Source organism: Phaethon lepturus, unplaced genomic scaffold (assembly GCF_000687285.1).
Source record: "Phaethon lepturus isolate BGI_N335 unplaced genomic scaffold, ASM68728v1 scaffold3077, whole genome shotgun sequence".
Classification (NCBI taxonomy): Eukaryota; Metazoa; Chordata; class Aves; order Phaethontiformes; family Phaethontidae; genus Phaethon; species Phaethon lepturus.
In genome coordinates, this window is record NW_010549638.1 from 46,140 (window position 1) to 60,962 (window position 14,823).

General features: G+C 37.0%; 1 protein-coding gene across 1 annotated transcript in view; it reads left to right on the forward strand.

Annotated features, from left to right (window-relative positions):
* Positions 1-14,823, forward strand: part of HTT (huntingtin) — an 83,314-nt gene that overhangs the window by 45,987 nt on the left and 22,504 nt on the right. Inside the window, exons 37-45 of the mRNA XM_010290303.1 lie at positions 587-703; positions 2,508-2,630; positions 3,199-3,437; positions 5,221-5,363; positions 8,883-9,090; positions 10,463-10,604; positions 11,872-12,051; positions 13,499-13,675; positions 13,919-13,995. Of these exons, the coding sequence (XP_010288605.1) occupies positions 587-703; positions 2,508-2,630; positions 3,199-3,437; positions 5,221-5,363; positions 8,883-9,090; positions 10,463-10,604; positions 11,872-12,051; positions 13,499-13,675; positions 13,919-13,995 (1,406 nt within the window). The remainder of the gene's footprint in view (positions 1-586; positions 704-2,507; positions 2,631-3,198; positions 3,438-5,220; positions 5,364-8,882; positions 9,091-10,462; positions 10,605-11,871; positions 12,052-13,498; positions 13,676-13,918; positions 13,996-14,823) is intronic.

Below are 14,823 nucleotides of genomic sequence, written 5' to 3' on the forward strand. Positions count from 1 at the left end.
TTGAAAGTGTGATCTCTGTAACTCTCAAACCGGTAACACATTCAGCTACTAAAAGGAATCCTTGATGTTGGTGTGCTCCATTATGTGCTCTTCTATAAACTTTCCTATGAAAGTGGCATATCTCAGGTGAATGAGCTCCATACAAATGTCTGTTCTGTTTCCTTGACCAAATTTAAACTTTATTTGAGCTCAAGCAAAGGAAAAGTATACATGTGGGATATTGCTCTCTTCCTTCCTTCTTTTTGTTGAGCCTGTGATGTGGCATTTAGGTTTACTATCCTTTTTAAAGTTGTTTGAGTAGTCTTTTGATAAATGCCATTTTAAAAGGACTAAGAAAGCATTTTTTCCTAGTTTATAAAAGTAACTGGAAAATTCTTTAAAAAGAAAAAAGACATAACTAAGAACAAGCCTTTAGTCTGAAAATGAGGTTTTAAAAATATTGTGTGATTTCTCATGTGGATTTTCTTTTCATTTTGCTTTTTGGCAGATGGATGAAACTGTAAATATTTTTTTCCCATTACGGTGTTACTTAAATGTTTCCTGTTAGTGTGGGTGTTTACTTATATTCCTTTGGACTTTTCCTCAGGTGCTAGAAATGTTTATCTTAGTATTGCAACAGTGTCATAAAGAAAACGAAGACAAATGGAAAAGATTGTCCCGGCAAATAGCTGACATCATTCTCCCAATGCTTGCAAAACAACAGGTGGTTATATGAATTTCAGATACTTATAGATTAAAAAATTGTTATAATGTATGTATCAATAATGGCTTTGGGTATTGTGACTTCTTTTTTTTTTCCAGTATGAAGACAGATTTTCTGGAAAGTGTGGTTGCTTTACGTGGAGAAACAATTACTGCAGTGTAAACTAAGTCTTTGAAGTGATGAGGTCATATTTAAATGCATGAAGTATGCAGTATTTTCGAGGCTGTTTTCAGATGAAGCTCATTCTGCTTCTCTGAAATACATGAATATATCAGAGCACTTATTAAATGGTGTGAAAATTCCCCCATATTTATAGAATGTCAAATTATTTTTTCTTAACTGCAGTATGTCTAGTTGCTTTTTTTTTTAGTGAGGAGAATAAAAAAACATAGTCTGAAATGGCATTAATAAATCACAGAATCATGAAATAGTTGAGGTTGAAATGGATCTCTAGATATTGTCTTCCCTTTGAAGTAGGAGCTGCTGGAGCAGTTGCTTAGGACCATGTCCTGTCAAGTTTTGACAGTCTCAAAGATGGAGTCTCCGTAACTAACCTCTCTGGGAAACCTCTTTCAGTGTTTGAGCATCCTCACATGCAGAAAATAAATTTTAAAAGCCCCTGTACTTAAGCAGAACTTTCTGTATTGTGCCCATTACATCTTATCCTGGCACTGGATACCACTGAAATGACTCTTTCTGGCTCTTTCTTCTGTACCTGTGTCATCTCCTCCCCCTGTTTGCCCTGGTCAGATAATCTGGTAAGATCCCCCTGAGCCCTCTCCAGGCTGAACAGTCTTAGCTGCCCCTTGTATGACAAATGCTCCAAGCCTGTAACCACGTGTGGCTTTCTGCTGGACTTGCTCCAGTGTGTGCATGTCTCTTGCTGGACTGCACATTGGGGATGGAGAGTAGGCCCTTTATATCTGGGAAGAAAAGAAGACTCTTTTAGGAGAAAGACTTTGAGCGCTGCTCCCTAAGCAACAGATGACTTGTCTTCGAGACAGCTTTCCTGGAATTAGAAACACTTCAAGGATAAAAAGTAAAATTAGTTAAATTGTGTCCTTAATGTTCTTTACTCCATGATGGCAGATCCTCACTCCCATGAGGAGATCTTGTGGCTGGGGACAGTGGGCATTCATTGCAAATCAGACAACAGTTTTTGAGCAAAGCTAAAATGCTGACAAATTGAAACTGCTGTTTTGTATGAATCTGTGCATGTGCTCAACTACCAAATTATTTAAGCAACATAGGATCATCCAGATTTCAAGTCCAGTCCTTTGCTTTTTGCAGTTGATTGGTTTATAATTTATCTAAAAAAAACCTGGTCAAGTTAAGGTATCCTACCTCTGTTGCTGCAGTGTAATACCATTGTAGCTGTTCACTTTTCTGATGATTAGGATTTTTTTTCTCCCAGTTACCTGCTTAAGTTTATTCACAACTTGCATCGCTCTCTATAAATATGCCTGTTAAGATGTGCAGGGAGAAGAAAATTTGAGTTCTATTACAAGTCAGTCTTCTGGTCTCATTATCTGAATATGGCATATTTATCCTAATAAAGTATGTGGTATGTATATTGAATTTCATATGATAGATTTTTGTCCATGTTCTCAAAACTCCTGTGTAGGAAGGCCTGCAATTAAACTTTAATTTACCTTTCATCACTTTTGGTTGCTCTGGATTTTGTACTATAAAGGACATCTTTATTACACACAGATTGTCATAGATATGTTTAAAACATGAAATGATAATTTTGTGTTGCAGTTACCTTTAGTGGATAGTTACAAACTAGTTTTGTGTTTTACAGATGCATATAGATTCTCATGATGCTCTGGGAGTATTGAACACTTTGTTTGAAATTTTGGCTCCTTCATCCCTTCGCCCTGTAGACATGCTTTTGAGGAGTATGTTTGTTACTCCTAAAACAATGGTAAGCAATTCTTTCCAGAGAAGAGGAAATCTGGTGTCTTTCATGCAAAACCGAAGAAGCGTGTGTTTCTTTTTCTTAATTTGCAATGGAGTGTTAAAGTAGCTTCAGACAACAGGTTTTTAGGAAAGAGTTGGTTAGAACTAATATGATTTACCAACTGGGAGCACTTTACACAGGAACATTCTGCTTATACATTAGTTGCCTTCATTTTGTATTTTGTGGATCAGGAATGTGGAGAAACATATTGTTATATGTTATTGTATATTATTGTTATAATAAATTCTAGAATGCAATTTAATAGGTAAATCACCAGTTTCCTTATGCAAGCATTAGTACCGTTTTTATAATTGAGAGATTGTTTAACAGAGTGACTATAAGCTTGACAGCTACCACAAGAATAGCATTTTGGAAGACCTGAGTATAAACATTATTTCCTGCTTGCTCCATTCTCAAAAGGGTCTGATTCAATACAATAGTTAAGGAAAATTAACATTTTTGAAGTTAAACACCACAATATAGGAACATATTCAAAAAAATTCACAGTCTTCTGCATTTTTGTGTTTGTTAGGCATCAGTGAGCACTGTCCAGCTATGGATTTCTGGAATTTTAGCTATCCTTAGAGTTCTGATTTCACAGTCAACAGAAGACATCGTTCTATCCCGTATACAAGAGCTTTCCTTCTCACCGTATTTGATTTCGTGTCAATCAATTAACAGACTAAGATGTGGAGAAAATAACGTATCTGCACCAGAGGATCGCACTGAGGTTAAACAGGCTAAATATCTGCCTGAAGAGACATTTTCTAGGTATGTTGCCTTTTGAATAACTTAAGGGAAAGATTAAGATTCCTGAGAAGGTACAAATACCTTGTGCAATATATACACATGTATAGAACTGTTATCAGATAAGAATAAGTTCTGTTAATAAGTTGATATGAGAGGAGTGTGTGTGGAGGAAAGAATAATAAGATGGATGGTAGAAGGAGGAGATGAGCAGTTTGTAGTAAGGACTTTAGACTGTTCCGATGCCTCTTCTTGAGCCAAGTGAAGGACCTAATGGAGCTGTTAAAATGTGTGAAACCTGGACTTACTAAAATCAGGTCCAAAAACTTAACTGGTTAACCTTTTCCTTTCTCCTTGTGTGGGGACTGAAAGATGAGTCATACCCTTAGCAGAAGCCCAGGTTCTGTGCTAGAATCTTGACAGTAGATGAGTTAAAATCTATTTAGTCCTGGTCTTTATTTCCTATTTTTAAAGATCTGGTAATGTCTAGTTAACTTCCCATGCTGATGTTCTCAGAGTGACTAACTTCAGACAAACGAAGCGTGGAGAGATGGCAGTGGTATTATGTTGACGTAATGTTTGTCATTAAGGCCTTATGTGGGAAGCATTTGAAATAGCTATTGAAGAAAATAAGAACTTCTTACTCAAGTATGGAACTTCAGATAGAAATAAATGCTGTTTCTTATTATTCAACTCACTGCGAGGGTGATGGGTAGAGGGAAAAGGGGCTTCTGGACTCCAGTAATGTGACCTTGGAGCCCTCAGCACAGGAAAGACATGGACTGGTTGGAGCGGGTCCAGAGGCGACCACAAAAATGGTCAAGAGGGATGGAACACCTCTTCTATGAAAAAAAGCTGGGAGAGTTGGGGTAGTTCAGACTGGAGAAGAGAAGGCCCTGGGGAGACCTTATTGCAGCCTTCCAGTACTGAAAATGGGCATATAGGAAAGATGGGGACAGCCTTTTTAGCAGGGCCTGTAGTGACAGCACAAGGGGTAATGGTTTTAAACTAAAAGAGGGTAGATTTAGATACAAGGAAGAAATTTTTCACAATGAGAGTGGTGAAACCCTGGCACGAGTTTCCCAGAGAGGCTGTAGATACCCCATCCCTGGAAACATTCAAGGTCAGGTTGGACGGGGCTCTGAGCAACCTGGTCTTGTTGATGTCGTCCCTGCTCATTGAATGGGGGTTGGACTAGGTGACCTTTAAAGGTCCCTTCTAACCCGAAGATTCTATGATTCTATGACTTTAATGTCCATCTGGCGTTTGTTGAGGAATGATAATGGCCAGGAACAAGGATGACTTTCCTCAAATGCTCTGTTTTGTTGGTTTTTTTTTATTTTATTTATTGTACTTTTTTTCCTGGCTGGAGGTTTGGTATGGAACCTGTGTGGTAGGCTGAATTATTATGACTTGCTGTGTTACTGCTCCTCAGCTGAGCTACGTTAACTGTCATGGTGTGTTTTTTTAGATCATTGCAAATCACTGCAAAGATACCAGAGCATTTTGAATGTTTGCTGTGTGAGATGTATGCATGCTATCACAAGTTTAGCTGATGAGTAGAAAACCCAGATCCAATATGTAATTATTGAAGTGCTTGTGATCATCTCTCCATACTTATAGCATCATGTTTGTTTTAGGTCAACTTGTTATTTAGCATTTAATGTAGCATCCTGTTTAGGCTAAATGGACAAGGACTTCATGTTTTATTTTTTGAACTTACTGATTTTCATAGGCAAACCTCATCTTATTCTGAAAGATGTTCCATTCATAGTTTTTCTGTTGATTGTATATGTTGTTTTTCAAGGTTCTTGCTACAACTGGTTGGCATTCTACTGGAAGATATTGTTACCAAACAGTTGAAAGTGGACATGAATGAGCAGCAACATACTTTCTACTGCCAGGAGCTGGGCACGCTGCTTATGTGCTTAATACATATCTTCAAATCAGGTAATACTTTAAACAATGCCTTGTGTTGTAGCATGCAGTGACAGGGTGGTTTCTCAGTTCTCAGACAACTGTTGAATGCTTTGAACTACTGAGGAGTATGTAGGTGCTGAAGATGTTCTATCCTACTCAGTATAAAGAACATCCAAAACTTTGCACTGTGCATGCAGGGCGAATTTTTCACCTTTCTTCTGTCTTCTCTGTGGAACAAAATGTAACTAGTGACTTCTCAGTTCTCCTTTTAACTGTCTAAAATTTTCCAGTCCAAAAAATAAAGTAATTCCAAATTTGTGAGTGTATTTCTCATTGTTTTCCTCAATTTGGAGGTTGGTAGGTATGTCCAGGCCTAAAATACTGAGTTACAGACCACTGGTTCAGTCTCATGACAAGGTAGGTTCCTATTCTTTGTTATGTTTAATAAAAACATTAAAAAAAAAAAACACCCCAAACAATCAACCAAAAACCAAAACCAGAAAAGTAAGAAAGGTAGTACTATTCCAGCTAGCTGCTGTTGAGCTCCTTTTTTCAGGTTTGGGAACTCTGCCTTGGGTGTCTTCTGCTAGATATCTAGTCTTATTTTCCAAATAGTGACACAATCTTCCCTTTCTTAGCTATTCTTTCTTTACTATGACTGTCTTTTTAGCCTTCTGATTTTTACCCTGCAGCTGAAATCCAACCTTGACTTACATTAGTTGGCTGCAATTTAAAAGGTCTTGTCACAAGTCCCGTGTTCTTCATAGACTTCCTTACAGATACGGGACCAGGAAATCTGCATTTCATGGCCTCATCTATAAAATGGGAGTTACAGTACTTCACTACTTAAATGCAAATAACAAAATGTATACATAATACTGTTAGACATTTAACATGATTCTGTGCTCCATGGTGTCCCAACAACCTCTTTTTTTAAGCTCTTCCTACAGAGTTCAGTTATAAAGTCCTTTCTTGAGGAAAAAATACTTAGTTCTGTTCCTGTCGTTGCTACCAGCTGCTTCTTGCAAACATAAGTATCGTAGGTGTAGATTTAAAATAAGTAAATGAAGTGCTGATGGAAGTGGTTTGGGTCTTCAGCTGATTCTCTATCAAAACTCAAAGCTTCTACATTGCCTTGATTTAACTTCCAGTAGCTTTACTCCTCCTAGTCTTCTGTGACAATAACAGGTAGAAAAGTGAATGGGAAACCAAGTGAATTATGTTGTGTGAGTTTGTGCAGCCATGGTGGATGTTGTTCTGTCGTCTTGACTTCTGAGAAGAGAGCTTTGGTTTAAGAAGTTGTCCTCCAAATCTAGGTTCTTGCCACAAAAACTCCAGAATTGTGAGTGAAGAGGCAGAAAATATGGTGATAACCATATGGTGATGGTTACCAGAGCTTTCCTTTATCTTTTTTTTTTAAACCTGCTTTAGGGCACTGGATTCTGGATGTAGTGAGTGACAGTTCTCTTTTCCCATGTCTGTTACAATAATAACTAAAGTGTGTATACTATTAATTGCTGCTATGAAGAAACATTTGTAACAAATATTGTAACAAATAACTTAGCCAAGGTGATGTGGAGTGATTAAATGGTGTCAAGCCAAGACCAACTGTCCTGGTTTCAGCTGGGATAGAGTTAACTTTCTTCCTAGTAGCTGGTACAGTGCTGTGTTTTGGATTTAGGATGAGAATGATGATGATAACACACTGATGTTTTAGTTGTTGCTAAGTAGTGCTTAACACTAGTCAAGGACTTTGTGGCTTCTCATGCTCTGCCAGGGAGAAGCTGGGAGGGGACACAGCTGGGACAGCTGACCCAAATTGGCCAAAGGAGTATCCTGTACCATATGGCATCGTGCTCAATATATAAACCTGGGGGAGTTGGCCATGGGCACTGCAACTTGGGAACTGGCTAGTCAGTGAGCAATTGTATTGTGCCTCACTTACTTTGTATGCTGCTGCTGCTGCTGCTCCTTAATAAGAATAATAATTGTTGTTATTATTTTCTCTTCCCTTGCAGTACTAGTAAACTGTCTTTATCTCAACCCATGAGTCTTAACGTTTTTTTTTTCTTTTCTAATTCTCCTCCTCGTCCCACTGGTGGGGTGCATGGTGCTTAACTGCTAGCTGGGGTTAAACCATGACACCAGTGAAATCAGAAAATCAAGCTAGTGATTGAAATCAGGGAAGTGGGTTCTTCCACAGTGGGAGCTGTGGATAACGGGAAAGGAAGACTTGGCTAGTTCTGCTGTAGTGAGTGGCTTCCGAGCTGCACTGTGAGTCTTGCCAGGATCTATGTAGAGATTTTCATGCAAAGTTAAAACTAAATACTAAAATACTCATGCAGAGCACTGGAATATGTGTATAGCATGATCTCTAGCAATGAATTTAATCTGAGACTACAGATCAACTTGTAGGTACTACTAGTAATATGGCTACCTGATACAGTGTAACAGAGTAGAAGGAAGTGGACTCTACCCTGGCTGAAACCAGGACAAGACAAAGTGAAAATATTAGCATGTAGTGGCTTTCATGACTGTAGAAAGTCACTAGATGGTGCAATTACTGCAAATGCAGGAAGCTGGAATGGAAATAGCACTGCTTTGCTAGTAAGTGGAACACACGTTTTGAGACTGAGTTATTTTTCCCATTTTTTGCTTTTACGTTGTGTATTTATCGGTTCTGGGAGCAGCTTAAACTGGTCCACATGGCTGTGGAATTTATAGTTTCATTCTTCTGTATATCTGGCAATACAAGCAGCACTACAGATTTCCTTTATTCTGATTAGCTTTTGTTTTCTAACTGGTTCTGAAGAAACCCTTTTCTCCCTGATCTTATCTTCTCATAGAAACTCAAAGTCCTATACCTTTAGACAATTTTAAGTTTGTTAATTTTCCTTGTTTTTCCTTCCATTGTGTTGGCATATGAATACAAAATGGGCAAGTCAGAAAGCAAAATTCAGCTTTTGTACTGAGTGTTCAGTATGCAGGGTAATGACTTTTCTCCACTTAAAAACATTTACTTTTTGTACTTTAGAAACTGTGTGGAAGGGTATCTGTTTAGTTTCAACCAAATGTATTTGGGAAGCCCTCATGTGAAGTAGGAGACTAAGTGATCGTCCTTAGCATGTGGAATAGTAGTTACAGCATGGCCCTTCATTAGAACTTCTGTGTTTTGCTTTATAAACCAAACCAAACCCCAAAATCCTGGTCTATAATTAACAATTTTAAATTTTGTAAGATTTTCATGTATCAAACTTTTTGATGCATGGCAGAGAAAAAATTCAGAAGATAAGGTTCATTATAATTTTAGTCTGATCTAAAGCATTATTACTGAGTCTGGGGACTGGTCATTACTGGTTTACACGCTGGCCTTGGGCAAACTCCATAACTTGCCTTACACTTCTCAAACCACTTAGGATATAGCTGTCTTTGAGGAATGGTAGTGGCTTATAAAACAAGGTTTGTGTTCTCCAGGTACCCTGAATAATTTTAAAGCTTCATAATTCAGACTAGAGCATAGTTACTTTAACATGCTTTTATTGTTTTCAGGGATGTTTAGAAGGATCACAGCTGCAGCCACCAGGCTTTTTACAGGAGATGGATCTGATGGTAGTTTCTATACCCTTGAAAGTTTGAGTGACCTTGTTCAGTCCATGATTCCCACGCATCCTTCTTTAGTTCTCCTCTGGTGTCAAATCCTGCTTCTTGTCAATTATACCAACTACAACTGGTGGTCAGAAGTGCATCAAACTCCAAAGTAAGATTTGTTCCTGATCCCTAGTATTAATAATGTCTCAATTATATTTGCTAAAACTATACTAACAATTGATTTTTTTTATCTGCTAAGCCTGTGAACCTGTTGAATAGTACTATTTGGACTCTGAAATATAGTTCTGCATTTACTTTATGTGTATACATACTGTCTGTTCTGATATCAGTATGCCTTTCAAACTAAGGAAATGTGTCCTGCTCTCAGTTGTCCGACAGAAAAACTGACAAGTAATTTCTCCACTTTTAAGCCAAGAAAGCTTCATCTGTGTACTACTTTAAAATTATGGAAATAACTATAACAAAATATTCAGTATTTCAGATTTCATGTTCCTATGGAGACTTCATGTTTCACCTTCAGGCAAATAACCAGCCATGTAGAGGATATACACTGTTATGTTTATGAAAATGCAATCTGATTAGTATAACTATAATTATAGTTATATCTGTTCTCAGTGTTTCTATTAATAAATGCTATCAAAACATAGTATCAGCACCATGCTGATTCATTATCATGAAGCATCATAGTAACCTCACTTAGCGTTAGTTGTCTGAAATTCAGAGATTGGTCTAAAATTAGTGTTCCCTTGGTCTGAAGTTCGTTCATCCCACCTGTCAGGCATTGGAATGATTCATCCTCTGGGGGTAAGGAAGATAACCCCCTATGGGGGTGGGTATCCCTCTGTGTTAACTGTAGAGGTAGATTAACAACTGACTTGAGAGACATTTCTGATGCTTGAGCATTAGGGAAGACTAATCTTGCTCAACAACATGAGTGGATCAATACTTGCTCAAATGTGAGATTCTTGTCTCAGTTCAACCTTATGATGTGAAAAAATATTATTCTAATTTGTGGAAATGTGAAATTACCTGGTTTATGAGCAAAGTAGGGCAACTAAAATAGCTAAGGTGACATCTGCTATTTGCTGCAGTTATGTTTTTTGATTTACCAGTATTGCCTCTTTTTTTTCTTGGTTGTACATCACTTTTGATCTGACACTAGACTAAGTGCTTAAGAACCCTGGTTTGGCTTGAGAAGAAAATACAGAACTACGTTCTGTTATCTTACCAGATATGCAATAGCCTGTGTTTTTCGTTTGAATAGCCTAGTTCTTCAGACTGTCCAAGGAAATAATAAGCACAGAACAAAAAAGTGAAACTACAATTGTTAGAAACTAAAGAGCTGATGGAAAGTAAAGTGTCTACTTCAAAGCAGTATAATGTTTGAATGAAGTTTCTAGGAAAATAAATACTATGTAAGGACATTGGTAGGATATTAAAAACAATTTGATTGTTAATGTTTCAGTATCCATAGTAGTAATAGAGTAAAATAGTAACAAAATAAAATGTGCTTCTTGCAGGAGACATAGTCTTTCTACAACTAAATTGCTTAGCCCTCAGATATCTGGAGACAGTGATGAATCGAATTCAGAATCTAAACGTGGCATGTGCAATCGAGAGATAGTGAGAAGAGGAGCACTTATTCTTTTTTGTGACTATGTTGTAAGTTTTGAATATTTGAATTTTATAACTATAGTTTTGAGATATTTTATTATGCTGACAGGCTTTTATTACTGATGTGCATTAACTGAATCTATCTGGTTCACAAGTGAAAAATGAAGACTTGTGAAACTAGTAATTTTGTTTTCAGGTGGTGCTTCTCTAAGCTTAGGTATGACCTCATTTGGCTTTTTTCTATTCTGAACTGAGAATTCTCTTGGCTTGTAAAGGATACCTGGTGGGTAATAGAATTATCTGCTAGGTATCATATCCCTTACTTGTGAGGTGTTAGAAGCTACACTACTTAGTGTTAGACTTCACATCATCAGTAGCGGCGCACAATGTCTAGGGGACAACAAATTTCTGTTTCTATACCTTAAGAGGAGAGGTTTTACATTAACATTTGACTTCCATTTTGGCTCTTTAATCAGAGCAGTTCCTGTGGCCCTTGGCCTCTTGCTGCCTCAGTGTTAGCAATTTAGTTCATTGGGAACATTTGAAGTGGAGCTTCCCATAATATCTGGTGTTGCACTTTGGTTTGCATTGCAGAGCAGTTTTGGGGCAAGCAAACTGCACTCCTTTCAGATTCAACTAAACCAAAAGCTATGTTTAAGAAGCACTTCAAGTACTAATGGACGTTCAGTCACCAGAGTCCAATTAGAAGTGTAGTCCAAGGTAAAACCCTCCAAAACCTCTTTACTGGGGGGTGTCAGCCTCTCAGCATCACCTGGCTAGCTCTACAGATCTTATGTTGCGTTGAACTGCTGGTTAATACACACATAGCCTCCGTAGGTTTAAAATTAATTACTGATAGATCTCTTTGGATTTGCTTTCCAGAAATTATTCATCTTGTGTTTAAGGCCAGTAGTAATAAGAAATCTTTAAAAAGAAGCCTAAATGAAAATCACATTTTACAAGACAACTCTGTGTATGCATGTTTATTTCAAACAGCATTTCATTAAAAGCAGCATCTTTGAGTTGACCACCTCAATTTACTTGTTTCTAACCTGGATTTTTAGTGTTCAAAAAAAAAAATTTACAAATTCATTATAAATCTCTTACTTTGCAACAAGATCAAAAGCATTTGGAAAACTTGTCATGTAAAAGTAATTATGGTGATATTAAAATATAGACACTTTATGTGATAGTTCTGGTAGCTATTTTAAAATAATACATGAAAAACTTCATGTTTGTCAGATAAAGTTTTTTAGTAGTGAAATGCTTAATATGGGTATTACTGGAATCAGATTTTAATTTTTTTCCCCTTTAGTGTCAAAACCTACATGATTCAGAACACTTGACCTGGCTTATTGTGAATCATGTTCAAGACTTGATTAATCTGTCCCATGAGCCTCCAGTACAAGACTTTATTAGTGCTGTTCACCGGAATTCAGCAGCCAGTGGTCTCTTCATCCAGGCCATTCAGTCACGTTGTGAGAATCTTGCAGCTGTAAGTTTTTAACTTTTTGACTTATTTTAAAGAATAAAGTCACTTACATTTCAGCGTAAGTTTAACTGATAAGTATGCAAATTTTGACATTTCTGGGTCATTTATCAACTTCTAATTTTATTTTTAAAGTCACTTCTTTAAAAATGCAAAGAGCGAACCTTGTAATATATTAGCAACCTCAGCATCAGATGTGTTCCAATCCATCAAATCTATAAATGCAAGGAGAGTTGGTTAAGCTGCTTTTCTTCCTGTGTATTACCCCCACATAATAAATATCTGAAGGTTAAATTAAAGCTGTAACTTTCGTCTTTGATCTCAGTACTTGGTAGCATAAATAACCGAACTACTATAGATGCAGGAATACGAACCAGTCACCTTCATAGGCCCTGACATCATGAAAATGATTTGCAAGCTCATGCCTTCCCCATTGATCTGCCCCACAAGTTGTGGCATCTTCGTGAGGGAAATACTGCTGCAGAAAAATGCAATACACAATACACTAGTTCTGTTGATTATTTTAGTTTTCAAATTAAAAGGAGTGGATGATGTTTCTATAGGAATGTAAGGTTTTATGCATCCCTCTTAATCTGGGAACTCATTAGGTGGAAAGTGTCATTTCCTGGACTTCCTCTAGAGCTAATGGGAGGAGATGCTACCGCACCCTGAGTAGCCTGATAAGGTTTCCTGTCTATTCTCATTGTCTCTATGCAAATCTAGTGCAACTGCTTTAGTGCTTTAGGCATGTGAATAAAACACTTTAAAGTTAGGTAAGATGAATCTGGGCTTTAGTGTCTAAGCATCAGTAGAATGAACTAAACTAAATGTGTTCGAATGGAAGATGTAGTCATTGTGTGAAATGTTTAGTGATTGTCAGAAAAGTCAGTAAATTTAAAATAGCTGATATTTACAGTCTGCTCTGAAACAAGGTTGGTCCCATGAGTCAAACTAGTTTCTGTTTCTCCCCCTAGATTATTTGTGCTGAATTGGTGCTCATATTAAAAAAAAAAAAAAAAAAATTTCTTTGCTTCCCCTTTTAATCCTGAGTAGCCATTGCTGTTTCTATGACTAAACATGTACTCAAAAATCTTCAATGCTTATTTGGATTTCTGTACTCTTCTCTTGACTATGCTCATGTTCCTACTTTCTTCCAGCAAGAGTTCAAGCTTCTCACTGTTCTCAAAGCTTTCTACAATTCCACCTATGTCTCTTTAAATTTTTCCCTAAAAGTTTTGCTCCTTTTTGCTTAGTCTGTGAAAGAGTAAGCTTTTACAGTTAAACATTGAAAAACTTAGTGTTCGTATTAATTAAGCTAGTAACTCAGAAATATTCGTATGTCGATGACTATATTGATCAGCTGTACTTTTTTCTAAATGCCTTTCCCTCTATCTGTAAGATCATTGTATTCCAGTTGATTGCCTTTTTTGTCTTGTTTTGTTTCAACATCTAGCCCACAACTCTGAAGAAGACTTTACAGTGCTTAGAGGGAATACATCTCAGCCAGTCTGGGGCTGTCTTAACATTATATGTTGATAAGCTTCTGTGTACTCCATTCCGTGTGCTTGCTCGCATGGTTGACACACTGGCTTGCCGTCGGGTAGAAATGCTTTTGGCTGCAACTTTACAGGTAAAGATAAATATTTTCATTTGTAAATAAGATTGGGTAATGCTAGCAATATAATTGAGTGTGGTAATGTTGAAGTACATCAAAATGTGATGATGTTTAAGTCATTTCACGGGAAAGGAGGTTTTTTTTAATTTAATATATAGATATGTGAATGTTTACAATTCACTTCATAATTTTCCTAATATGTTCAAAGTACTTATGGGTCGTTTGTCCTATAAAAATTCTTGTGATTCTTTCCTATAGAACAGCATTACTCAGTTACCAGTTGAAGAACTGGATAGAATTCAGGAATACCTTCAAAACAGTGGATTAGCAACAAGGTAAATAATGCCAAACTAAGGAATGTTCTAGTACTAACTGTGTTAACTCTGTTTTCCTATGTTTGGGTTTTTTCTTAAAGGTAAGACAGTGGGTCCTTTTTGGAGATAAAACGGGAGTAAAGCCTCTCTTGCAAGATGCAGGCATATTCTGGCACAAGGGCAGTTATGTTGGATGAGTTGAATTTGCAATATACTTAAGAGTTAAAGCAATCTAAAGGCTTGAAGGCATCAAATTCTCTCTACCACGTCCCACTCAGTATTATACTTTTGAGAGACAGAAACTGCAAATTAATTCCTTGACAAAAACTACATTTGCTGAAAACAGCTTTATTTTCCTCAATTTTTATGAATTTTGTGAGTTCAGGCTGGGTGGGCTTGATTTTTTTTTTTACACCCCCCCCTCCCCAAACCATGTTGAAAGTTTTAACTGTTTAGTCTCCCAGCTGTTTAAATGTGAGCTGCTATTATAAAAAGGAGAAAATTATGCTGGTTTTGAAAAAGCTTTATTTAATGTTGGAGCGAGCCCAATTTGTTCCTTTTGATGTCATTGCTGTTTGAGGTTAGCATCTGTTGACTGAAATAAGAAGGAAGTAGGGAAGGAATTTAAAGCCCAAGACTGCAGTAGATTGATAGTAATGTGCCTTCATGGCTAATGTTACATTGGAATTTTTAAAAACACTCCAAAATCTCCAAATGACTTTATACAAGTTCTCAATAGCAATAATGGGAGGAAAAAAACCAAACAAAACCCCAAACCCCAACACTGATGTAAATCCAAAAAAACTGGAATTCTTAATATATTTTTTTTAAAAAGTTTAGTTTTAGAGG